Source organism: Acomys minous (genome assembly GCF_964271855.1).
Source record: "Acomys minous genome assembly, chromosome: 6".
Classification (NCBI taxonomy): Eukaryota; Metazoa; Chordata; class Mammalia; order Rodentia; family Muridae; genus Acomys; species Acomys minous.
In genome coordinates, this window is record NC_140487.1 from 68,398,673 (window position 1) to 68,423,884 (window position 25,212).

Sequence of the window (25,212 nt, forward strand, 5' to 3'; positions counted from 1 at the left end):
ATTTGCATGCTGTGTGTGTGCATATGTGTAAGTGTGTGTGTGTGTGTGTGTGGTGGGGTCATGGTGTGCATGTGCCACAGTGCACATCACATGTGAAGGTCAGAGGACAACTCTGTGTGTGGGGGTGTCACATCTTTCCTTCTACCTGAGTACGGTTTTTGAGGCTCAACTTGGGGCACCAAGCTTCCCAGGCTGGTTTTCGACCTCTGAGAGCCACCTCACCAGTCATCTTAGGTCTTTTGATTAATTAGATTACTAATTAATATTCTTCTATGGTGATAACACTTATGCTTGTCATTGATACAGACACACTCAGTTCTTCTGCGTGGGTTCTACAGCCCCAAGCTTATCATTAGAGAACAAATGACATGACTTGGTGACTCTGAAATTTTGATGGCTTTTATCAAAAATGTTTCTCTAACTGGCCACAGATTGCCTGCTAAAGCAGAAGCTACGCATGGCCATTGTATGTTTGTAATCCCATTCCACGGACTGAAGAGCTATCTGCTTTGCTTTACTAGTGGAGGAGGCCACCTTACCCTTCCTCCACCTTCTGTGCAAGCTGGGAGAGTGGGGATGAGATTTGTCAAGAGTTGGGGACATCCTAAATGCTGGCGTTGACGCTCCTGTGACTTTATCAGCAGTGCTAGCTCTGAGTCAGCTGTGGCCAATCCACAGCCATCCTGTCCCCAGCCTGCTGCCAGCCACGGGTTAGCATAAAGCGTCTAAAGGTTGCGAGGAGGAAAGTCAGCCGGTCACTTAGGTTGCCAGCTGTATATGCTTTACGTCGCCCTCCCGCACACCTCTGAACTGTGGCTGCTATGCACAAATGAGTCACTATTTGTTTATTAATTTATTAGGCTGAACTGAGAGCTGAGTCTAGGACCTTTCAGATCTGAGCAAGCACTCTGCTCTATTGAACTATATTCCTAGCCTGTTCCCCACTGTATTTATTTACAGTTTTTAGAGATTAGTCGTTTATTTTATGTAGGTGTTTGCCTGAGTGTATGTATGTATACCACCATATGCCTGCAGTGTCCACAGAGGCCAGAAAAGGCATTATATTCCCTGGAACCACAATTACAGACAGATGAGAGCCACTTGACATGGGAAGTTCAGTCCAGGTCTTCTAAAAGAGCAACAAGTACTTTTACCTGCTGAGCCATCTCTCCAGCAGCTTAACTTTTTTTTTTTTTTTTTTTTTTTTTTGAGGCAGGGTTTTATTAAGTTGCCCTCACTAGTCTTAAACTCACTCTAGCCCAGGCAGGCCTTGAACTTGTGATCTTTCTTCCTTAGTTTCCTAAGTAGGTCAGATAATATGCCTTGATTACATTACCTTTTTTCTTTTGTTTTTGTTTTTTGTTTTTTTTTTTGTTTTTTGAGACAGGGTTTCTCTGTGTAGCCTTGGCTGTCCTGGACTCACTTTGTAAACCAGGCTGGCCTCAAACTCACAGCGATCTACCTGCCCCTGCCTCCCGAGTGCTGGGATTAAAGGTGTGCGCCACCACCTCGCCTGGCAAATATCTTTTTTAACTTAAAAAAAAAATTTTTTTTTTGACACAGGGTCTCAGGTATCCCAGGCAAGCCTCAAATTCCCCAATGTGGCCAAGATCCACACCAGGTTTCTTGTGGTAATAGGGATTAATCCCAGAGTTTTGCACATGCCAAGCAAACATTTTGCCAACCAAGCTACAGTGTCAGCCTCATGGCTTGATTTTTTTCTTTTCTTCAGACAGGGCCTCAACTGTGCAACCCTGGCCGGGAACTCTCTTCAAACTCATAAAGGTCTACCTGCCCCTGCCTCCCAAGTGCTGGGATGAAAGGCATGTGCCGCCACATACCTGGCTTCACAATTTTTCTTGGTGTGAAAGTTTAGGAGCTTTTCCTAAAATCCCTGCCTTTCTGCCCTGGTGTGTCGAGCCCTCATGTCCATGGGGTCCAGAGGGTAAGTCTAGTCAGGGACTGACCACTGTATATTTGGATTTTCCTCAACAGGCCTGCATCCCTGCATCAGGTTACTTTGTTTCCTAGTTTTAGGTGGGTTTCTTCTCGTTAGTCAGTCTCTCCGTGCTGTCATGAAGGGCTGGCATCTCCAGTTTGCTACTCCCAAGGTTAATTGTCCCGCAATTATGTACAGTCACAAGAGCCATCCGCTCGGAGCTGTGACTTCTCACCTGTAATGGTACCGCCTTACCTCTGGATGTCCACTGCCTCCCTGGATGCTGCACAGCGTTTTAAGTGAGCCAGGAGATGTTCACACGCTTGGGTGATGAGAGGTGTCATCTGATAATGGATAGCACAGGTGTAATTAGGGCATCATGCCTAAATTGGCTGCAGATGATGGACAAGGTTACACGCCGTGCCTTCTGGGAAAACAGACTGGATTTCAAAGGTACTTTTCACGAGGCTAAGAGTAAGGAAGCGTTCCCAGTGCCTGTTTTACACAGTGTCTATAAATACCTATTTTAAGATTAACTAAGCTGCCGGTGATAGAAGGACAAAAGAAGAAAGGATCAAAGGTAAATCTGGTGAAATGATTATGAAAGCGACCATTAAGTGTTTAGACAGAACTTTGAGTCAGCGCTCAGCTTCCTGACGTGCGGTTTAGCATTAGCGAGCGACTAGACTACACTCCATATGTCCTGGCCCTGGAACTAGCCCAACTCCATGCATGCTTGCTCCAATTAAGCTTTCCCATCTCCCACCAGAACATAGACTCTGGTACCCGGAGGGACTGAGGGTCGTCCGTTCCAACTTCTTAATTAAGCCAGAAGTTATCTTGATGGTATTTCTGAGAGAGGCCTTTTCATTTGCATTTCGGCTGCTTAAGCCCTTCCCAGACACAGTAACTCTTGACTCACACAAGGCAGTATTTCACCGTGGAAAAATTCCAATGCCAAGAGAAAGGTCTAGAGAGCAGTGCTGTGCACACCTAGGAGGTGTCAGCTGCCCATCACGTTGACTTCTGACAGGATCTCTTGGATGGGTAGAATTCTCTATGTATGGCCTTTAGTCTTCCCTATATATCTGAGAGGCCAGACTGGAACTATTAAGGGGATCATTTGAAGTGGTACACGTTCCAGAATAGCGTCATAGTGGAGGCAGCATGCTGCTGCAGGTCCTTCGGAGCTTTTATGGAAATCATACCTTGAAATGGTGCCTGATGTTTAGTTTACACTACGTTTTTTTGTAATACTTATGTATTTATTTATTTTTTGGTGTTTCGAGACAGGGTTTCTCTTTGTAGCCCTGGCTGTCCTGGACTCACTTTGTAGACCAGGCTGGCCTCAAACTCACAGTGATCTGCGTGCCTCTGCCTCCCTGAGTGCTGGGATTACAGGCGTGCACCGCCACGCCTGGCCACTATTATTACTTTTAATGTATTTAAATGAAAAGTTTTTCAGATTTATTTTATTTTATGTATATGAACGTTTTGCCTTCATGTGTGTGCACCACATGCTTGCCTGGTCCTGCAGATGTCAGAAGAACACAGCAGATGCCCTGGAACTGTAGTTACAGGTAGTTGTGAGCCACCATGTGGGTGCTAGAACCAAACCCAGGTCCTCAGCAGGAGTGTGAACCTCTGACTGCCCCTTCCCCGTTTTACTTTTAAGATTACGTTTCTGCGTCCATGCCTTTTGGGTACCCATCAGCAGAGGTCTTGAGGAATCCTGGAGCTGGTGTTACAGATGGTTGTAAGCCATGAATTATAGGTGCTGGTAACTGAAGTTCGGTTCTGTACAAGAGCAATACGCTGTCTTACCTGCTAGGCCATCTCTCTAGCACCTGTTCTGCATTGTGTTTATGCTAGAATATGAAGAGTCTTGGGTCAGGGGAGGGTTTTGTCTGCTTGTCCAATTAGTTTTTAATCTCTAGAAGCTGCAACAGAGCCTGGTATGTGTAATTATCTGTTGGATGGATGGATGGTTGGATGAAGTTCAAAAAGTATGCAATATATGCTTTTTTGCTCTTCAGACCTTTTTTGGTTTTGGCTTTGGGTTTTTGTTTTTTGTTTTTTGTTTGTTTGTTTGTTTGTTTTTGAAACAGGGTGTGTGCCAACCTGCCTGGCTGCTCTTCAAATCTTAAGACAATAGAAAATTATAAAGTCTGAATCTACTTGCCAGAGATACGTTATTGGAGGGAGGCAAAAACCCAGCTCCCTCTACCACAGTTTGGATCTTAAGTATCCCCTTAGGGATGGTAAGTTCTTAGGTGGCTGGGCCTACTGGAAGGTCTCTAGCCTACTGGGGATGTTTCTAGAAGACTATGAACCCCAGTCTTTTACTCATTCTCTCTCTCACTCCTGGCCTTGACGTGAATGGTTTTGCTCTGCCATGTGCTCCCATCGTGGGCCGCCACACACCAAAAACAATGGGTCCAACCAACCACACACTAAAACCTTGAAAACGATGAGCCATACCATAACAGCCTTCCTCTTTCTAAGTGGATGGCTACCAGTTGACTAATAGGTGTTACAACAACCTCTCTGGCTTTATAGGCTGTACTCCTTTCTCTAGTCTTATTGGTCCGCTGGGAGGAAAAAAGAAGTCATTGTCAAATAACAACCCATAGGTAGAACATGGTCCTACCTCAGGCACTATATTGTAAACAGTAAATTAGTCACACTCTGTGGTCTGCACCCTGTAAGCCAGTAGCAGGGTCAGATTTGTATTAGTTTTTGCAAAAGACACACTCCCCCCCCCCACCCCCACATACAAAAAATAGCAAGGTTTAGGTCAATGAAAGCCACAAGGTTTTTTCCCAAGAATTATAGCTGCGTGCAATTGATCCTTTAGCCCTTGAAGTGGTTTTCATTAAAAGGACTTTGCATTTCTTTTTAATTTTTTCCTATATTAAAAAATGATATGTATGGGTGTTTTGCTTACATAGTCTATGCACCATGGGTGTACAGTGCCTGAGGAGGCCATAAGAGGGTATCAGATCCCTTGGGACTGGAATTACAGACAGTTGTGAGCTTCCATGTGGGTGCTGGGAACCAAACCTGGATCCTCTGGGAGGGTCCATCTCTCCTGCCCCAGGCCTTGCGTTTCTATTGACTTTATTTCCATAAAAAGTTGTCTTCAGCTGTTCTGAGAAGAACAACCCCAGGACTGCCCTGAACAGTGGGACAGTGTGGACAGCTGTTGAGATGCTGGGAGGACACGTGGCTGTGTTGGAGCCCTCTCTGTCACAGCCCCCTTCCAGTTAGCCCCACATGCCCTATGGGGACACACTTATGGCACCAGTGCTTTATCACCTGTGGTAGTGTGGGATTCTTGTAGGAGGGAGCTGGTCTGAGAAGTCCAGGGACATTCCTTGAGCTCCAAGTGAAATAGTAGCTAGCCCTTTTGTGATCTCTTTCAACTTCGGCCATGGGCCTTCTAAGGTTTACTTACTTCATGACTATGCAGACTGGGTCAAGCACAGACCTGTGACCCTCCACTGGGCAGCTACTTCAGGTATCTGCAAAAATTATCACAGTCCCTTTGGCCAGTCAGGATGAACTAAAGTAAATACCCCGCCTGGCACCACCTTCCCAATAATTGGCAGGAGACCTTGTCAGTGACTGGCCGAAGCAGGAACGTCACTGGCCCCAGCTGTCTATCTGTAAGTCCGTGTAGGAAAGAAATGTGCAGGGTGAGTCTGATTTGTTTTCCATGACTCCGTATTAATTCTTTATGACTGAGGCGTTCTTTTCCAAATCCTCCCAAACCATCCATGACTAATCACCGGTGTAAGTTTGCGTGTAGATGGGTCCCTGAATATGGCTTCCAGGCCGTCATTCCTAAGAAATCTGACTTTCATAATATTTGGAGAACTCAATACTTCCTATACTGTATCTCTCTGGCTAGCTTTTCTGACTGCCGTTCTCAAGTTATCTTATTGCACTTATTTACCTATTTAGCACACACGTGTGAGTGTGCGTGTGCCGCGGCATACAAGTGGGAGTCGGAGGACAACTTGCAGGAATTGGTTTTCTCCTTTCATCTTGCGGTTCTCAGAGAAGAAACTAAGGTCGTCAGCTTGGCAACAAGCACCTTTACTGGCAAAGTCATTTGCAGCCCCTTCAATTACCCTAATATACTTAGTTTTTCAAGTGAGTCTTATTTTAATAAAATCCTGGAAACAAAAGTGGTTTCCCCCCCCCCCAATATATTTCAGAAGAGCACTAAAAACAAAAACTAATGAAAACCTGTTGCAATGAAGGCCTTTTTAGACCTCAAGCTTAAGCGTTCTTGTGCTAGTGAGAGAGGTGCAAATATGAAATTTGGCTTTTGCAAACTTCCCCGAAGCAGGAAGTGTGGCCCGTGTATTAGAAGGGCTCCATGTGATGGACCCAAGTGCAGGCCTGGGCGATGCGGAGCTGCCAGGACCAGCTGCCTGCCATCCCTTCGCCCATGCGCACTTGACTAAAATGCTTTGTTGCTGGCTGATGTGGTTTCAGTTTTCTACAGTGCCATGCCTGCTATCTGTCACACTGAATGGATAATGACGTTCTTAATCTGGATTAATGTGATATGAGATGGGGCATGTAATATGAAAATGTTTTAAGAAGCAATGCAGAGGAAATATCACAAGACAGTGGAGCATGATCTGGGTGTTGGCCAGCTGCCATCGTTTCTGGGATTTGTTTTGTTTTGTCCCCCCCCCCCCTTTCTTGCGTTATGTGCCACCGTTACAGAATGTCTACTCTCACATGAGCTGAATACAAGCAAAGGCTCAGTGGGTTGGGCTTGTGGCTCCGCAGTTCCTTCCCTGAGCTCTCAGAGAAGCAAGTGAATGTGGCTTAGTATGGGCACGAGGCCAGAAGCAACACAGTGCTCCACCTAGCTCTTGAGATGGACACTCATTCTGCTGTGTCTCATCTTTGTAGGACAATGGGTGAGTTTTATTTTTGTTTTACTTAACATTTTCAAGATGCACATATGTTGTACTTTTAATCACATAAAATACTGATACCATTTGGGTTTTGAAAACGGTGGACTGTACGAATGTTTGTGCCTTCCTGAAATCTGTGTGCTGTTCATATAACTCCCAGTGCAGCTGGATTGGAGATGTGGCCTCTCAGGGAACCATTAACATTAAGTGAAACCTTGGGGTTGATGCAGGGATGATGGCGTGCGCCTGTAACTGCAGCAGCCAGAAGGCTGAGGTAGAATTGTGACTTCTAGGCTAGCCTGGGTCACATAGTGAGTTTAAAGCCAGCCTGAGCTACACCATGAGACTCTGTCAGCACTGTCACAGTGGCTGCCTGCTAACCACAGAAGAGGAGCCACCAAAAGCCATGACTGCCAGGGAGGGTCCTGTTCTTCAGTCGCAGCCTCTGTTACTGAGAGAAAACACTTACCTGTTGTTTAAACCAGTCTGTAGTATTTTTCTATTGCAGTCTAAGTTAGCCAAGGCCAAAGTGGACAGTCCTGAAGCCAAACCTGCTTGTCCCTAGAAAAGACAGTCTGAAAGTGGGACTGGGCAACTATTTGGTAACTCTGGTTGCTGAGAATAAAGCCCCATCCTCAACTGTTTCTGATGAATAGTGTAGACAGAAGGCGAACGGGTGAATTCTGATTCTTAGGAGTAGACAGAGGAGGTGCCTTACAGGGAGATGACCAAGAAGGGGTGAGGTGTTCCCCCATTCAAAGGACCATTCCCAACCCCTGCCTGCTCTCCAAAATCCGACCCTCACCACTTTCCATCGAGGGTGAAGAGTTCCACTTGGGTAGCGCACCCTGGCTCCAAGAAGATCAAGCACTCAAAGTCTTTGCCAGTGCCTGTGATTCCACTCCCTGGAACTGCAGTTGGTTTCTAGTGGCCTAAATACAGTGAGTTTATATCCTCACCCGTAGAATGGGGATAATAGTGCCGCCTTGGAGGTGCGGTAACCACAGTTAGAAACAAAATACGCAAAGCACCCAGCGGTAGTCAGGAGTGGTCCAAACATGGCACCGGTCCTATGGAGGATCCATCCCTGGGCTGTTATGGATGCCGGGGATCCTTCTCTGCACCTCTCCCCTTCCTCATAGACAGCAGTCCATTGGGCCTGCATCCTTGGTCATTCTGTCCCCTTCATCTTTATCTCCCTGCTATGATTCAGACTCCATCACTGGGATACTGCTGTCATCCTGCCTCCTGAGGACATGGCCATAGGGTAAGCACCTTAGTCCAGAACCTGACTACAACCAGAACCTGTAGGTAGACTATAAACCAACCATCCCAAGAGCCTGCTGACTTTTCACTTCCCAATCCACCTCAAAACTCAGTCACGACACTGATCTTCTAAAATCACTGTTGTCTGTGTATTCATGTTGCTGAAATGCTCTGAGCATCCTCACAGGCTGAAGGACATCGTACACGCTGTCTCCCAGAGTGCACAAGGAACGGATGTTCCCTAGGCAACCCTTCAGATGAGACCACAGACAAGACTGGAAACTTGACCATTATACTAAGAGGACCCTGAGCAGAGGACCCCAGCTAAGCCGTGTGGGACTCTCCAGTTACAGAAATAATGTATTAACAAAGGTTTCTTGTTTCAATCTGCTGGGTTTGGGTGAAAACTTGTTACGAAACAACAGGTAACAGATTTCCAATATCCCCTCTACATGGTAACTCTTATATGTTGCCATTCTCTATTATTTACTTATTTACTTAAAAATATTTGGTAGCCAGGCACAGTGGGCTTACCTGCAGTCCCAGCACTTCCGGGAGGCAGGGGCAGGTGGATCTCTGTGAGTTTGAGGCCAGCCTGGTGTACAAGGTTGAGTCCAGAACAGCCAAGACTAACACAGAGAAACCCTATCTCAAACAAACAAACAGACAACACAACACAACAACAAACAAACAAACAAACAAAGCAACCCAACCAACCAAGCAGACAAACAAAGGTGCCTGTTGTACCCTTACTCAGTTGATTCTCCGCGGTTCTCCACCTTCCTAATGCTACAACCCTTTAATACAGTTGTTCCTCATGTTGTGGTGACTCCGACCATACAATTATTTTTGTCCTTACTTTGTAATTTTGCTGTTAGGAATCATGATGTAAATCTCTGTGCTTTCCATGATTTTAGGCACTCTCTGTGAAAGGGTCAGTCGACCCCTGAAAAGGGTTCTTACCCACATGTTGAACAGCACTGGCCTGAGCAGTAACGTTCTGACTGTGTTCATATCAAAGGCACTCAGAACCCATCAATAGACTGGGATGTTCTTTTTGTCTTAGCACGGGCTCCGAGTAGGTTTTGTTTTGTTTTTTAATTGGTTCTGAGCAAAACGCAGGAGATTCACACTGAATTTACATTTTCCTTTAGGCATGGTATCTGAATCTCTCTGACCCTGTGTTCCCCATCCTTAGCCGTGTCCTCACTGTAACAAACTCTGATGTCCCGTCCCATAGCATTCTGGGAACTCAAGGAGGCCATTTATTGCGGGCTGAGTGTAAAATATCTCCCCAGAGGCTTATGTGTGCCCTTTTGTTTGGTTGTTTTGGCTTTGTGGGGGGAGGGGGTGTTGAGGGGTGGTGGTGAAAGAAGTTCTTGCTCTGTAGCCTTGACTTTCCTAGGATTCTCTCTCCTCAAATTCACAAAATATCTGCTCCCCCTGTCTCCCAAATCCTGGGATTGAAAGTGTGTGCCCCCATGCCCATCTGGCTTATATGTTTTAACCCTTGGTCCCCAGGCAGTGGTGCTGCTGTTAGGCTCTTGTTGGGGAGAGGCAAGTCCCTAGGGGTGGGGCTGGAGGCTGAGCCCACTTCCTGTATACTCTCTGTTTACTGATTGCAGATGCAGTGTCACCAGCCGGCTCTTGTTCTTGCCTCTGTGCCTTCCCTGCCATGATGGGCTGAGTGCCAGGATAAAGCCTTCCCTTCTTAAGTTGCTCTTGCCTAGTGCCTTGTCACAGCAACGCAAAAGCCTAACGAATGAGCCACTAAACATCAGGCTAAGAATCTGCTCGGGACCATGGGGGAAATGCAGCCATCTTCTAAATTTACGCCAGTAGAGGGTAGTATCAATAACCCCATCTGCTTGAAATGACATATCCCATCTATAAAGAAATTCATTGTTTTTGTTTGTTTGTTTGTTTGTTTGTTTTTGGTTTTGTTTTTTTGTTTTTCGAGACAGGGTTTCTCTATGTAGCCTTGGCTGTCCTAGACTCACTTTTGCAGACCAGGCTGGCCTCGAACTCACAGCGATCCGTCTGCCTCCGCCTCCCGAGTGCTGGGATTAGAGGCGTGCACCACCACGCCCGGCACATAAAGAAATTTATTGTCATCTCTTTGACACAGTGACCTTAGAATTCTATGATGACAGAACCTGGTTGTTTCTGGGTTCAAATAATTTCATGAAAAGTAGGACTAAGAATGCCAAACCATGTGGCTCCTGTCACCTTTCCACTAAAATCAGCTCCACATTCCCTCTGCCCCTCCCTATATTTCACCCTTAGGTTATAATAATTTCACTCTTTGAAGGTCTGAAACTAGGAACTCAAGAGGGAAAAACAAAACGACTCAGCATGTAAGAACCTTTGGATGTCTAGAAGTTTGGAGAACAGTGTCTCACTGAGTGTTGGGAGAAGAGTGTTTCCCATTCAGGGAGCGGGAAGGAGGGGTCACCTGAGCTACCTGATGTTGCTCAAGTGGTGTGAGCCTTACTCACTGATGGTGTGGAGCGAGGCGAGCCATTCGCCCATCTGTGAGGAAAGGCGAAGAACAGTATCAGAGTAGAGACCCGTATTTGGTCCCAAACCTGGGCCCTGGGAACCTGCCCACACCCTTGGCTGGTATTGTAGAGGAGACTCCAGATGTTTCGTTTGCAGCTCTCCTCCTCATCTGCCCCGGAAGGGTTTGGTTTGCCTCATGTGTTTGGGGACATCTGGCATCTTGAAAGCTAAAAAGCTAAATGGAGTGCTCTCTCTTGCCAGAGAGTTCTGAGGAAGTCAGTCCTCGGCTTCCAAGTGTATAACAGCTCTTGGCTGCCCCTGGCATTGGGCGGCAGGGGCAGCCTCTGCATGCCTCAACCCACTTTTGCAATTCCTTTTTTTCCCTTGGTGCCTTTCTAGCTTGAGTGAAAACCTATTCTATGAGCAGGCTCTGCACTGCTCTGTGTACCTCAGAACCTACCCCGGAATACGCTCCACCCCACCTCCACACCCCCAAACCTAACATCTGCTACAAGGCAGGAGTCCGGTCACCACCTTCCGCTACACGGTCTTTATGCAATAATTTATGTATCTTGCTGTACTTCTACACTATAAAATTTGTAAACACAGAAACCAACAAGTAAGAGAAGTTAACATTTCTTCCATTTGGTGCCATAGTTTGAATCTGGAATATTCCCCAGAGGTCCATGTGTCAAAGGTCTGGTCCAGCGCGCTGTCGGGAAGTGGTGGAACTTTAAGAGTGGGGCCTGGTGGGAGCTCCTCCGGTTATTGGGAGAGTAGCCTTGGAGGGTATCACATGGCTTCTGCCTGCCTTTTTCTCTTTCACTTCCTGGTCCCCAGCAGAGAGGCTGTGTGCTCGCTGCCTGTGCTCCTTCACCATGCACGGCTGCCCCTTTACTCAGAAGAGACTTAAAAGTGTATGTCCATCAGTCAAGGACCGGAATGCCCAGAACTCTGAGATAAAACGTCTTAAAAAAAATTTTTTTTTTGGTATGGTGATCATCACTGGTCTTTGCTATAGTAACTCACCACTGACTAACGCACTAGGCCTAAGGGCAACCATGTTTAAAAATTGAATTTAGAAGGGAGATAGTTGAATACATAGTTGAATACTGAAGGGGGTTTTAAAAATGAATGCCTTGAAGGGCTCTAACTGTTGACTAACAAATGAAAAATTAATTCTAGCTAACGAAACGTATCACTTCCTTCATCCACTACACCATCGCTAAAAGCCACCCAGATATTAAAAACATCCGTGACTCATTTTTATGCAGAATTCCCTGCTGGTACACATCAGCTCTAGCCACCTAGATGAATAATCAAGTGTCGTTTCCAATAAGTCGGAGACTCCTGTCAAGAGTTGCGACCAATTAGAACTTACTCCAGTGAGGAAGTGGCTGCTGATGTTGCCAAGCAACGGCCAAGCTGTAAAGCACTTTCAGATGCTCTTTTCCATTTAACCAGCGGCAAGTTGTGAGTGACATTCTGATTCCAGCAAAAGAAAGACAAATTATAACCCAGGATGGGGTATCGATGATGAGGAGTGTGTTTTCTTTTAAATGCAAATGGAAAATGAACATTTAAAAGTAGAATTTAAACAGTCCATCATGATTCTGATTTTAATTAGAAGATTAGGTGTCAGTGGGATACAACTGTGTCTCAGGATAACGGTCTCGTGCTGCTAGATAAATAACCCAGACATCCTGGAAAACGGGTAACTGGTCAGACAGGGACAGTGTATTTTGGGACTCTGAAGCATTTATTACCACAGCTACGCTGGTTTATAATGACTTTTATTTTTATTGTTTGGGAGGATTAAGAAATAAAAGCAAATATTGAAAATAAACTGCCGGCAGCTATGCTGCTGAGGGAAAGCTGCTTGTTCCAGCATTATTGGAAAACCCTCTTCTGCCACAGAAGCGCCCCCCCCCACCCCCCACCCCATACTGACCGCCTGAAGAGTTTATGCTGGGAATTTAACGGCCAAACAAAGCTCAAAGCCACGATAACCACTGTGGCTGTGCACAGGCTTTTGCACTGAAAAGGTCTGAGCCGTGCGTTCACTCACAAGCTGACTGCATCAACTTGAATTTTTAAAAATTGTAGGCATTCTTGAGCGATACATCTTCTCCCGGGCAGGAAAGGCCTATGGGGAGTAATAAGCACATATGCCTCTGTCTATAAGACTCATACATTATTGACTATGCCTTCCCGACAGGAAACATCTGGATGAAAGTGAAAAATTAGGCAGAGGGCTGCAGCCCTAGGTACCGCGCAAGATGCCAGCCTTCCTTGTCTGTTTCACGTTGTGGAAAGAGCCAGACTCCCACCCCTTGCACACTGCTGTGTGAGTGGCTTATTCACTCTTGGGTGACACCCACATCCTCACTGGTGGTCTCACGTGTCTGCTCAGTCCTTGCTTATGGGGTAAGTGGGCAAACGCCCGCTTCTGACAGGAGATTCTGAGGACAGAGTATGTAAGCCGCCCAATGGTGCTGAGTACAAAGTGTCACTGAGAGGCTGCATGTCTTTAAGATTGTGGTATTAAGATCTGGACTTTTGATAGCTAAATTACTGAGAGCATGCCTTTGAAGGGGGCTGTGGGGGACTCTGGTCTGTCTTTGTCTCTGCTTTGATTCTAGATGTGACCATTTGTTCCAACATGCCCTCCGTAATGGCCATCTGCCACTCTCACTGACTGACTTTAGACTTTGACTTTGCTTAATTGCAAGCTAGCTAGACCTTTTATCTTGATAGCTTATCTGCCTCGGGTATTTTACTGTAGTGATGCAAAATTGACTAATATGATGGCATGTTGGGTTCTTGTCCTTGGAGCACTAGGAATGAGGTTCACGGTGGGAACTGCAAAGACGTGCTATTCAAAAGTACCATTTTGCTCAAGGACAAACTATGGCATTCGCTCCCCAGGCATTTACCTTTGAAAAACTCTGAGTCTGGAATAAACAAAGCTAAATTGATCATCAATTGTCTTTATAACTGTTAAAGTGTGTGATGAGTCTAACAGTTTGTAATATTTCATCCAGCTATTCAAGTCCAGAGGTCTCTTTATCCTCAATGATTTCAAATCCCTTTGTATTATTCTGCTTTTTGACACTATGACAAAACATCCAAGACCACCAATTTACAGAGAGTATGGCTCTCTTGGACCACATTTTTAGAGGGTTCAGTCCATGTTCCCTTGGGCCTCTGGTGAGACAGCATGTTATGGCTGGGGTTTGTGTCAAAGCAAAACCTCTGACAACATGGCAGGAAGCGAGAGAAGGAATCTGAGATGTTATGGATGCCACAGTCCCCTCTGGGGCTGTGCCTCCTATCAACTTCCAGTTGGGGGACTACTACCTACACTAGGGACTCAGCCTTTAATACGAAGGCCATAGGAAGCTTCCAGAATCCCAGTCATAGCAGGAGCTAACTCATCCTAGCAGCCTGCTTGTCGGCTTCCTCTTTGACACGTTCTCTCCTCTTATGTACTTGAAGGCCACCTGCCACTCTCTTGCTGACTCACGCAACCTTACGTGAGTCTGTGAAAGTCATTCCTTCAGGTTGGAAGACACATGTACACACAGACCCACCATATCTTCCCTCTTTCCGATGAGCTATGACATTTAAAAAGAAAAATGAGCGCTAACTTGACCTGAGGGCAGCCCATTAGTTATGTATTTCCATTGGAGAAGTATGCATTTAGTCTCAGTTTTGTTTCCTGAAATCACATCCATTTGCTTCCTGATTCACAATCAAATTGCACAGGGTTCCAGGATTACTCAGCCTTTGGTGAGGAATCTAGTAAAAGACTGTCAAGGCCTAAATAAATCTCCCCGGTGCCCTTTTAAAAGCACAAACACTTGCGGAGGATGGGTGGGAAATCTGGCAGGTTAAGCAGGCAAGGTTCTGTCCTATGAAAAAATCAGTTGTGTTCTTAGCAATACTCAGTAACCCATTCTATAAATCCTAACCACGAGTCTATCTTGAGACCACAATTCTGCAGGTCTCTTCTTCCTGAGGCACGGAGGCATCAATCGCATTTGGTCTGGCTCTACCTCCACATATTATCCCCAGAAAGACTAAAGCCAAAAGCAATTTATTTTTAAATGAAAATGTGACTTCAGGATGGAGAGATGGCTCAGTGGTTAAGAGCACCGCCTCCTCTTCCAGGGGGCCTGAGTTCGATTCCCAGCAACCACATGATGGCTCACAACCATCTGTAATGTGTTCTGATGCCTTCTGCAGATAAAGCATTCATATACAATAAATAAATAAAAATTCTGAAAATGTGACCTCACTCAACTCCCAGCTTTTCCAAATAAACAAACAAACGCCACATAAACACGTGTGTGCACACACATACATGATGTTGATCTTAAAGTACCTCCATGCACTGTTGCCTGAGGCAGCCTTACATACACTACATGAAGCAGATGGGTGGGTAAAGCCTATGAAAGCCTCTGGAAATCAACAGGGTGCACATGGTAGGGAAGGAGGGGGGCAGCGCGCTGGTGCAGGTGGGAAAGACCGTACCTGCTGAGGAGCCAAAGGGAAAGTCTCAGAATCCAGGGAAAAGCAGGCTTTTATTTTATTTTATTATTTTAGAATAAACTTTGCAGGGTTGTGTGGGTAGGTGATAAACCCTGAAGTTTGGTGACAAATGTTCAAAAGCCACTTATTTGGGAAGGATAGGTGATGTTGGAGCTTCACAGCTGTCTCTCTGTACCTCTCTCTGGGCTCAACATGCCTGCACTGTCTAGTTTTCCTGGGTCTCTTTATGACCTGCTGTTTCCACTTTCATGTGTATGGCTTGTGAGTTTCCAAGGAGGAAGCCATCAGTTTGCTACATTCTCTTATTTGGTTTTTCTTTTTTTTGCTCAATTATGTGTCTGTCTATCTGTCTGTCTGTCTCTCTCTCTCTCTTTCTCTGTCTCTCTGTCTCTGTCTCTCTGTCTCTCTGTCTCTCTGTCTGTCTGTCTGTCTGTCTCTCTCTGTGTTGGTGTGTGTGTGTGTGTGCGCGCGCGCGCGCATGTGTGCACGTAAGGGTGGTTGCCCGAAGACGACAGAAATAGCCAATTCCTTGGGGGTGGAGTTATAGGGAACTAGCTGTGAGCCACCTGCTGTGGGTGCTAAGAACCAAACTCGGGCCCTCTGTGAGAACAGTGCGCGCTCTTAACCATGGAGCCATTTCTCCAGTCCCTTAATTGTTTTTCTTGATAAAAGGATTTCGCTTTTATTATTTCCTTGTCACACAGCATTTGTTGGAGCAGACAGAAAGTTTCAAGGGTCTTTGGTTTTTCATCCATCCACTGAGCCATCATTAGATACCTCTTGGATGTAGCTAACAGATAAAAAGAGAACATACCAGAAAAAAAAAAAAACCAAACAAACCTTGTCTCCAGAAGCACCCTTGTAGCAGGATGGACTGAATGGATCCTTAGGGTCACTGAGAGAAATAAATCAGTGGAAGGTGGCAGCCGCCAGAGCCCGCCCAGCCTTCTTGAAGCAAGACTTACAGTTTGCTCCCCGATTCTGCTAGCAGGGTCAAACCAGGTTCTCTTTCCTAAGCTTGCAGAGTCATCTCCTACCTGGGCCCTTGAAACAGTTTCCTAATTGTGTGTTAACTGGTAAAAGCATCTACTGCCTGCAAAGCCCTCACTTAGGACAGACAGACGGCTCACTTCTTTGTTCCCTTATCACCTTGAGACCAAAGGTCTAGGAAGATAAATGAAAAACCTTGGGTTCCAGACCGAATGTCTTAGAAATAGTTAAAGGCCTTGAGGCCAGGTGTCCTGGCTCAGGCCCAGCCTCCGACAGAAACCCCCTTGCTTAAACCCTTGCTTAAACAGTGTTAAAATCTGATTGGCACTCACAAATGCCCCCTCGCCTTGTGGTTTTCACCCTTTAAATATGCAATACAGTTTCCCCTCAGGGAAAGGTTCATATCCCCAGGGTGCCTCCCTGAGCTCAGAAAATAAAGCTTTCATTTGAAGCTTCCCTATCTGAAGTGAGTTTTCTCGACTTCTACCCCAAACCCAACAAAAGAGACAGCAGGGCCTGGAAAAGCAGCAGATTTGAGGTACATGAAGGGGACGGAGCAGAGCACTCTCACACGGGGGTCACCCCGTTCACGCTTTAGCAGAGTCATGGAGGGATTCATAAAGACCACAGGTTCTCAGGCACCGTCCATATTTGGAGTCCATGGGATTTGAGGTAGCTAAGAATTAGTTTTGTTGTTTCATTGGTTGGTTGGTTGGTTGTTGGTTGGTTTGGTGTTTTGAGACAAGGCCTCATTATGTAACTTAGGCTGACTTCAAACTTGCAAATCTTCCTGCCTTCACCTCATCAATGCTGGGATTACAGGCAACACATCGTAATCTGCCTCTGGGCCCATAGTAAGAACCAATGCGCTAGAGGCGAAAGGTTCAAGGAAGCATCTAGAAACCACGAGAGTCACATCTGCACTGAAGGAGGTACTCAGGACACACTTCCTGTCCTGTCCAATATCTCCTTCTCCCACAAACAGTTGGGAATGGATAATGGAGAAACTGGCTCCAGGCGATGCAAACGCCAGCTTTCAAATGCACAGCTGATGGGGGAGGGAGGGCCGTTGTGCTGAGAAAGGAGAATGGCCAGAGGCTTCGAGAAGCCAGGCAGTAGTGGCGCACGCCTTTAATCCCAGCACTCCAGAGGCAGAGGTAGGCGGATCTCTGTGAGTTTGAGGCCAGCCTGGTCTACAAAGCGAGTCCAGGAATAGTCAAGGCTACACAGAGAAACCCTGTCTCGAAATACAAAAACAAAAAACAAAACAAAACAAAAAAATCTGTGACATTTCATGGAGCTTGACGGTTCTAAATTTGTCTTAAAGATGACCTTGGCCTGGCTGCTCACCTAGAGTTCTGCTGGGGAAACAACAACAACAACAACAACAACAACAACAACAACAACAACGTTTCTTTTTCTCCCCCATTAGCCATGGCCAGCACTTCGATATCTAAGACATGGTTCAGGCCTGTAAAGTGCTTCACCATTCAGAAAACACGGTCTCCCCAACAGGTAATTGAAATTCAGTCTCAGACCTGGTCAGGGCCTGCTGACCCTGGGAATCTGCGTTTGAACAGGCTTCCCAGTCAGTCCACTACACATGAAAGGATAAGAAACACTGCTCTGCTTTTCTCCTGAGTACCTCAAAGTGCCTCAAGTGATGTCTGGGGACAGAGCCAGGCATGCAGTGTGAACCATTGATTTATGTTACCTGGGTGGGTGGGACACCAGAGAAATGGAAGACACTTTGCATTCTGTATAGTGGACAGGCTGAGGGCCCCGTCAGGTGGGACACTTTGATGTGCCACCTGGGCAAGCCTTGCACTTGGGCCAGCTCTTTGCCTCACTTTGGAGAGAAGCCTGTTCCTTAAAGAACAGAGTCTGTGTTTCCTGTCTCTTACCTCATTCAGCTTTTCGGGACTGAATGCAGACATCAGGGCGCCTCTGACCTCTTCCCACCTTCTGTCACGCAACAAGAGGATGCTGTCTGAAACTGGCTTGGGTTCCAGACCTGAGGCCTGATGGAAAGGAACAAGCAGATGGTTAGCACCCCCGGAACCGAAGCCACCTTAGTGGCTGTCCTAGCCAGCTTTAACTGTCAGTCAAGTCATCTGAAAGGGGAGTGCCAATTGAGGGATTGAAGAGATCAGATTGGCCTGTGGGCAGTTATCTTGTTCGTTGGTTGATGGAGGAGGGCCCAGCCCACTGTGGGCAGCGCTATTCCCTGGGCCAGTGGTCCTGGGCTGTATAAGAAGCTAGAAGTGCGAGTCTATGAGTGAGGCAGCAATCAGCATTCTTGCATGGTTTCTCCTTCAAGATCTTGCTTGAGTTCTGGCCCTCACTTCCTTCAGTGATGGACTGTGATCTGTCTGGAGGAACAAGGCAAATAAACCCTCTCCTCCCAAAGTTGTTTTCGGTCAGAGCGTTTTTTTTTCCACAGCAACAGAATGAAACCAGGGCGGGGGCAGTTGGAGGACATAACAGACACGCCTGCTGAAGTCCACCACTGATCCAAACCTAGATTTCTCTTGCAAGGACACAGGAAGGATTATCATGTTCACAGACAAGGATCTAAGAGGCACAGCTGAGTCCAAAAGGGGACAGATGGACAGATCTGCTAGCCTTGTCACAGCGTGGACACCATGAAAACAACTGAGTAGCCTCTGTGTGCCCCGAGGTCCCCGTGAAGCCCTCTGGGGAGGACCAAAGTGGGTCTCCTAGGGTTGAAGGTCACACCTGAATTTTGTGGCAAGAGATTTTGGGTGTCTTGGTTGAGTGGATTTGGCTCAGACATGACAGAATCATGTATCCATGTTCTTGGGATGTTGGAGGTGAGAGAAAGGACTGATGAACAAGTGTCCTTCAGGACCCCAGGACGGCTGTTTCATGGTTCTATGTTGTAGTGTCCATTGGGTTTTCTTTTAACTTTACTCTGAATATTTCATATGTGAGCACTTGATTTGCATCTTCCTCCCTTCCTTCTCCCACACCCAGCCCTGCCCTCTCCTTCTCACACTCATGATTTCCTACCCTTTATTTATAGATACACACACATGTAAATTTATAAGTACAGTCTGCTGAGTTAGTTTTGGATTGCTCATACCTGTTTAGAACTGACCTTTGGGATTGGATAACCTATTGCCGGCTCGTCCTTAGAGAAGACAAATGCCCTGTCTCTCAGCACCCATTAATAATCTGTAGCTCTTCATCTAGGAATGAAATCTTGTGAGAGTTTCCCATATGTGTTGGAGTGTCAACTGGTGTTATCATTTATTAGGCCTTATCATTTTTTCTTTTATTGAAAACAATATTTTTAATACAATATATTCTGATTATGGCCTCCTCTTCCCCTATTCCTCTCAAGGTCTTAGCTCTTTTTCAAGGCTTGTCTCAGCCACAACACTGTTGAGAGTTCCTGGGTACAGTGTCCCTGTCATGTAGATGACACTATGTAGGTGTTCTGGTCCTTTGGCCCTTAGTCCTTTTGTCCCCTCTGATTAGATGTTCTCTGAGCCTTAGGTGTAGGACTTTGTGTTGTAGATGTGTCAACTGGGGCTGGGTACCCCACGGTCAGCTGTGCTTTGCATTTTGACCAGTTGCAGCTTTCTGTAGTGGCCTCTGTTGGCTGCAAAAAAGATGCCTCGGTGATGAAGAGTAAGATCTACATTTACATATTGGCAAGTCATGGGTCCTGAGGTAGGCCTGTGAGTGTGCATATGACACAGGGCAAATGAGAGTCGAAGGGACTCTGCAGGCCCAGGGGGTACGGAGCCTTGTGTCTGCAGTCAGGCCTGTGAGGGTCATTGTTTTTTTTTTTTTTCTTAACATAGATTTGTTAAATGTCCAACATAGGCATCGTGGCTTGAATTATATCTCCCAAAATGTGATATATTGAAATCCTAATCCCTAGGACCCATATTTGACCACAGAGATTTTAAAAGGCAATTAAGATAAGTAAGGCTTTATGGTGTGTACAGTGTGTTTGGTATCTGTATATTCTTATAAGATTCTTATAAGATCAGGACACAGACAGAGGGCCATGGGGGATGTAGAGGACAGCCATTTAAACCACAGAGATAGGTCCTAGATGATATCAACTATGACCTCATACTTTTGGCCTTTCCAGAACTGTGACAAAATGCATTTCTGTGTGTGAGTCCCTTAGTGTAAGATATTCTGCTGTGGTCTTCCCAGAAAGCTCATGTTCAAGAGCTGGTTATGCAGAGTATTGACTAGGACAGACTTTGCTTTTGCTTTTATATTGGTGTGCTTTCTATTGATATGACCAAGTCCACGACCAAAAGCAACTCGGAGAGAAAAGGGTTTACTTCGCCTTAGTCTCACAGGCCAGAGTCCATCGTGGAGGGAAATCAGGGCAGGAACATAGAGGCAGGAACTGAGACAGAGACCACGGTGGATCATTGCTTACTGATTTATTCCTAATAGTTTACTCCGCTTTCTTTCTTTCTTTTTGGCTTTTCAAGACAGGGTTTCTCTGTGTAGCCTTGGCTGTCCTGGACTCAGTTTGTAGACCAGGCTGGCCTTGAATTCACAGAGATCTGCCTGCCTCTGCTCCCAACTGCTGGGATTAAAGGTGTGTGCCACCACTGCTGGGCTCCACTTGCTTTCTTTCTTTCTCTCTCTTTTTGGTTTTTCGAGACAGGGTTTCTCTGTGTAGCCTTGACTGTCCTGGACTCACTTTGTAGACCAGGCTGGCCTTGAACTCACAGAGATCCGCTTGCCTCTGCCTTCTGAGTGCTGGGATTAAAGGCGAGTGCCACCACTTCCGGGCTCCACTTGCTTTCTTATACAACCCAGGGTGACCTGCCTAAGAGTGCCACTGCCCACAGTGGACTGGGCCCTCCGGCATCAATCGCTAATAATAATTTTTTTAAAATGCCCCACAGACTTGCTTAACAGACAAATCTGATGGGGCATTTTCTCAGTTGAGGATCCCCTTTCCTAGATGATTCTAGCTTGTGTCAAATTGAAAAACAAAACAAAACAAAACAAAAAAAACCCTCACAGGCACAGCGTTCATGAGGCTGACAGTTGAACGAAGAAATAATGAATATCATTGCAGTTTATGAGAAAGTGAGTCTTCTCAAGGGGAAGGTTGGATGGGGGCATCTTATGGGGTGACATGGTCAGGAAGTCTCTGAGGATAAGCCATTTAGAATCTGAGCCAAGAAACACTTCGAGGAGCCACCGTCGCGTTCCCCTCCACTCCCCCCTTCCCCGCAACTCCCCTTCCTCCCTTCTGCCCCACCCCACCACCAGTGCATTCCTCTCTACCCTAAAAGCAGCCATCCCAGCGGTGGTTACAAATGGTACCCTCACTGTTGGTTTGTGTGGCCCCAGCCCTGAGGATGCAGGCGGATCCCAGGGCCAAGCACTTTGCAGAACCGTGTGTGCAACGGGCCTCCACTATTTCCTTGCACTGTTTTAATTATAGCTGAAGCATGAAGCCAGCCAACATAATTCAAACGCCTTGTAAAAACTCCTATTTAGAGGAAAATTATAATTTTCTGATAAAATATGAACACTCAAAATAAGCCATAAAACATAACTGCAAAGTATCCAGAGGATTTAATTATATATTAGAACCAAGTTGCTGGGGTATTTTTTCTGCAGAGGAATACCTCTCTATATTTAGAATGAGATTCTTTAGGAGCGCCGTGGCCACTAAATTATGGTTTTATGGAATTTTTGGAACATAATCTGTTTATTTAGGTTCCAGAGTCAAAGGAGGGAATCATACATTATGGATATTTATAGAGTGGCAAAGCCCCAGCCTGTGCCACGCTGCTAAGACTTTTCACTCAGAAAAAAGTGAGACGCAGGTTTATACAGTTCTGCTAAGACAGACTCAGTTGTTGAATCAGGGTCAAGGCTGGCTACGTTTGATCCATCCTTAAGACCTAAGAAGTAGGGGGTGGGGGGTGGGGGTGGGGGCTGGAGAGCCAGCTCAGTTGGCCGAATGCTCCCTGTGCACCGAGGCCCTGAGGTCAGCACCCAGAGCCCATGTGAAAAACGTTGGATGCGGACTGTCCACTTGTAAGTTTAGCACGGAGGATATGGAGACAGGCCGACTGCTGGGGCTCGCTGGCCCTCCAGCCTAACCCACTTAGCAAGCAAGCTCTAGGACAATAAGACTCCCTGTGTCAAAATGAAAAACAAGGTTGATGCCACCTGAGAAATGACACCTGACGTTGACCTCTGTCCCGTGTGCGCGCATGCGCGAGTGCGTGGGCACACACACACATACACACCCCTGTGCATCTGTATGCAGTCACCAAAGACCTAAGGATCTGGTCCCTGTTATCCTTAATCTTATATTAAAAGGAAAAATCTTTCACTCTTCATACAATATGTTATTAGACCCTCAACCTAGCCCCTTAGCCTGCTGGGTCCTCAGCCTAGATAGTCTATTGCTGTCCTCCATGGTTCGGTTTTGTTGTTGTTTGTTTTTGTTTTTGTTTTTGTTTTTGCGTGTGTGTGTGTGTGTGTGTGTGTGTGTGTGTGTTGTTTGTGTGTCTGTCTGTTTGTTTTTTGTTAGTCAAAGCCAGGGATAAGATTTTCAGTATTTCATGTCTAAACATGTATTAGAACAAAAAAGAACATTAATTGGTCTTTTCAAAGGATGGTGAGACGGTATTAATGTCAAGTGCACTAGTTCTTTGTTGTGGCTGTGACAAACTACCCAACAAGAAACAACTTAAAGAGGAGAGGTTTAGTGGGGTTTGTGGTTTGAGGGGATAAAGTTCTTCATGGTGTGGGAGGCCTGCAGCAGGCTCTGTGGGAGTGGGGAGAGTTTGTGGCAGCCACTTGTCCGCATCTCAGTAGATCGGGAAGCAGAGAGGGGACGAACAGAAACTAGGCCATGTCACCCAGAGACCCAGTTCAGCCACTGAGGCCTAAAGGCCCCCTCCCCCACCCCACCCCACCCCAGACCACTGGCTGGAGGCTGGGTATTCAGATAGAGGAACTGTGGGACCAGTTTCACATCCAAGCCTTCAGCCTCTGGCCCCTGTGGGCTTATGCACTCAGAGGAGCTTCAGAAGGTCCCCCAGACTCACAGTTCTAACTGTTCAAAAGTCCAGAGTTGCTTTGGAGACTTGAGGCTGTGACCCTTGCAAAACAAAACAAAATAAGACAAGCAAACCGAGACATCACAAAACAAACAAACAAAGAAACAAACAAGCTTACCACTTGCAAACACACAAAGTAAGCCCCAAATGAAGGAATGGAAGCATAGCAAAGAAAAACTGGGTCCAAGCAAAACCAAAACCGAGCAGGTCACTGTATGTCTAGTATCCGGGACCCCTGTTGGCATCACCAGTGCTCCAAAAGGCTTGGGGAGTCCTGCCTCTTGGCTCTGTTGTCTATAATACACATGGTCTCTCCTTAGGGCCAGTTCTGCCCAAGGCTTGACGCTTTCCTGACATTTCTGTCATCTCCAACAAACACTGCAACTCAGGCTGTACCCGCGTAGCTCCGTGCACAGCCTTCACAAGAGCTTCATGTGGGGAATCTAACTCTGCTACATAGTCTCTGGCCTCTGCTCCTTTCTGGAACCTTCTATGACCCTGTGACTCTTGGTTTCTATGTGCCTGCAAAGCCAATACAATGTTGACAAGGAATCCAATTCTTCTACCAGATGGAGATGTAGCCTGGCCCACTTGGGCCACGGGTCCACCAGGCTCTCAGTGCCTTCATGACTGGACCTGGGCAAACCTCCCCTTGGTGGCCATGCCCAAACAGAATGCCCCTTAGGCTCTATTTGCTTGGGCACTCTGTTTTCAAATGAAAGGTTTTCTAATAAATTCTCACTGCTACGCAGATAGGGTCTAGCTCTCATGAACTTTTCCTGTTGTTCCAGTAGAAAGCATGGGTTCTCTTGATTCTGCTAAGCCCCGTAACAATTCAGCTGTCCCCCCCACCCCCACCCCCGCCCCACTCACCCCCCCTCCTGCCCTCTCCTTGCATACTCTGCCCTGCCCACCCCCCAACTCCCCACCCCGACCTCTCTCCTTGCATACTCTGCCCTGCCTCGCCCCAACCCTATTCCCCCCCAACCCCCCCAACCCCACCCCCCCCACACACCCGTCCTCTCCTTGCATACTCTGCCTACAACTTTGACCAGATTTGCATTTCTACCCTCACCAAACTACATAAGCTTCACGTCGGGCTGTTCCCACACTATAAACTTGTGTGCAAACAGTGATTAGGACCACACCACAGCCTATTCACCTGAATAGGCTGAATTCAAAGCTAATGCACTAAGCTCTTTGGTGGAGGAATTTTCAACTCACGCTCTTCCCACAAACCTGCTCTAAAGGCCTGTGGACCAACACAGTCATCGTGACAACCTCACTTCTTCTCAGCACCAGTTTTCTGTATTGGCTTTCTTTCTTTCTTTCTTTCTTTCTTTCTTTCTTTCTTTCTTTTTTTCTTCTTCTTTCTTCCCTCCCTCCTTCCTTCCTTCCTTCCTTCCTTCCCCCCCCCCCCATTGCTGTGACCATATCCCCAACAAGAAGCTACTCACAGAAGGAAGAGTTTACTAAGATTGACAGAATGAGGGGCACTGCAGGGCACCAGGCAGCTCTGTGGCAGTGGGAGTGTGGCACTGCTTGCCCATGTCTTAGTGATCCAGGAAGTAGGGAATAGGAAATAGACCCGGGAAATAAATCTCAAGGCCTATGCTTCAGTGAACTGCTTCTTCTAGCTGGACCACCCCTCCTAAAGATTCTAGGATTTCTCAGAAGAACACTACCATTGGAAGACCAAATATCCAAGTATATGAGCCTGTGGCCCTGCGTGGTGGGGGCATTTTACATAAAAACAACAACAACAAACAAACAAACAAAAAACACAAGGGTGACCCAGTTGTCCTATTCTGGAATGCAAAAGCAGGCTGCGGGACTTGGCAGGTGCCAGTGAATATTTATTGGATTCATGTTACACAAGAGAGGGGATTTAAGCTGCTTTTGTGACCCTGAGGTGTGGAATTGGAAA

General features: G+C 46.5%; 1 protein-coding gene across 5 annotated transcripts in view; it reads right to left on the reverse strand.

Moving 5' to 3' along the window:
• TBXAS1 (thromboxane A synthase 1) overlaps positions 1-25,212 on the reverse strand; it is a 183,556-nt gene that overhangs the window by 59,057 nt on the left and 99,287 nt on the right. For all 5 annotated transcript variants that reach the window (XM_084785965.1, XM_084785964.1, XM_084785966.1 and 2 more), the window contains 2 exons: positions 18,096-18,212; positions 2,195-2,283 (listed from right to left, as the gene is read on the reverse strand). In XM_084785965.1, the coding sequence (XP_084642091.1) occupies positions 2,195-2,283; positions 18,096-18,212 (206 nt within the window). The remainder of the gene's footprint in view (positions 1-2,194; positions 2,284-18,095; positions 18,213-25,212) is intronic.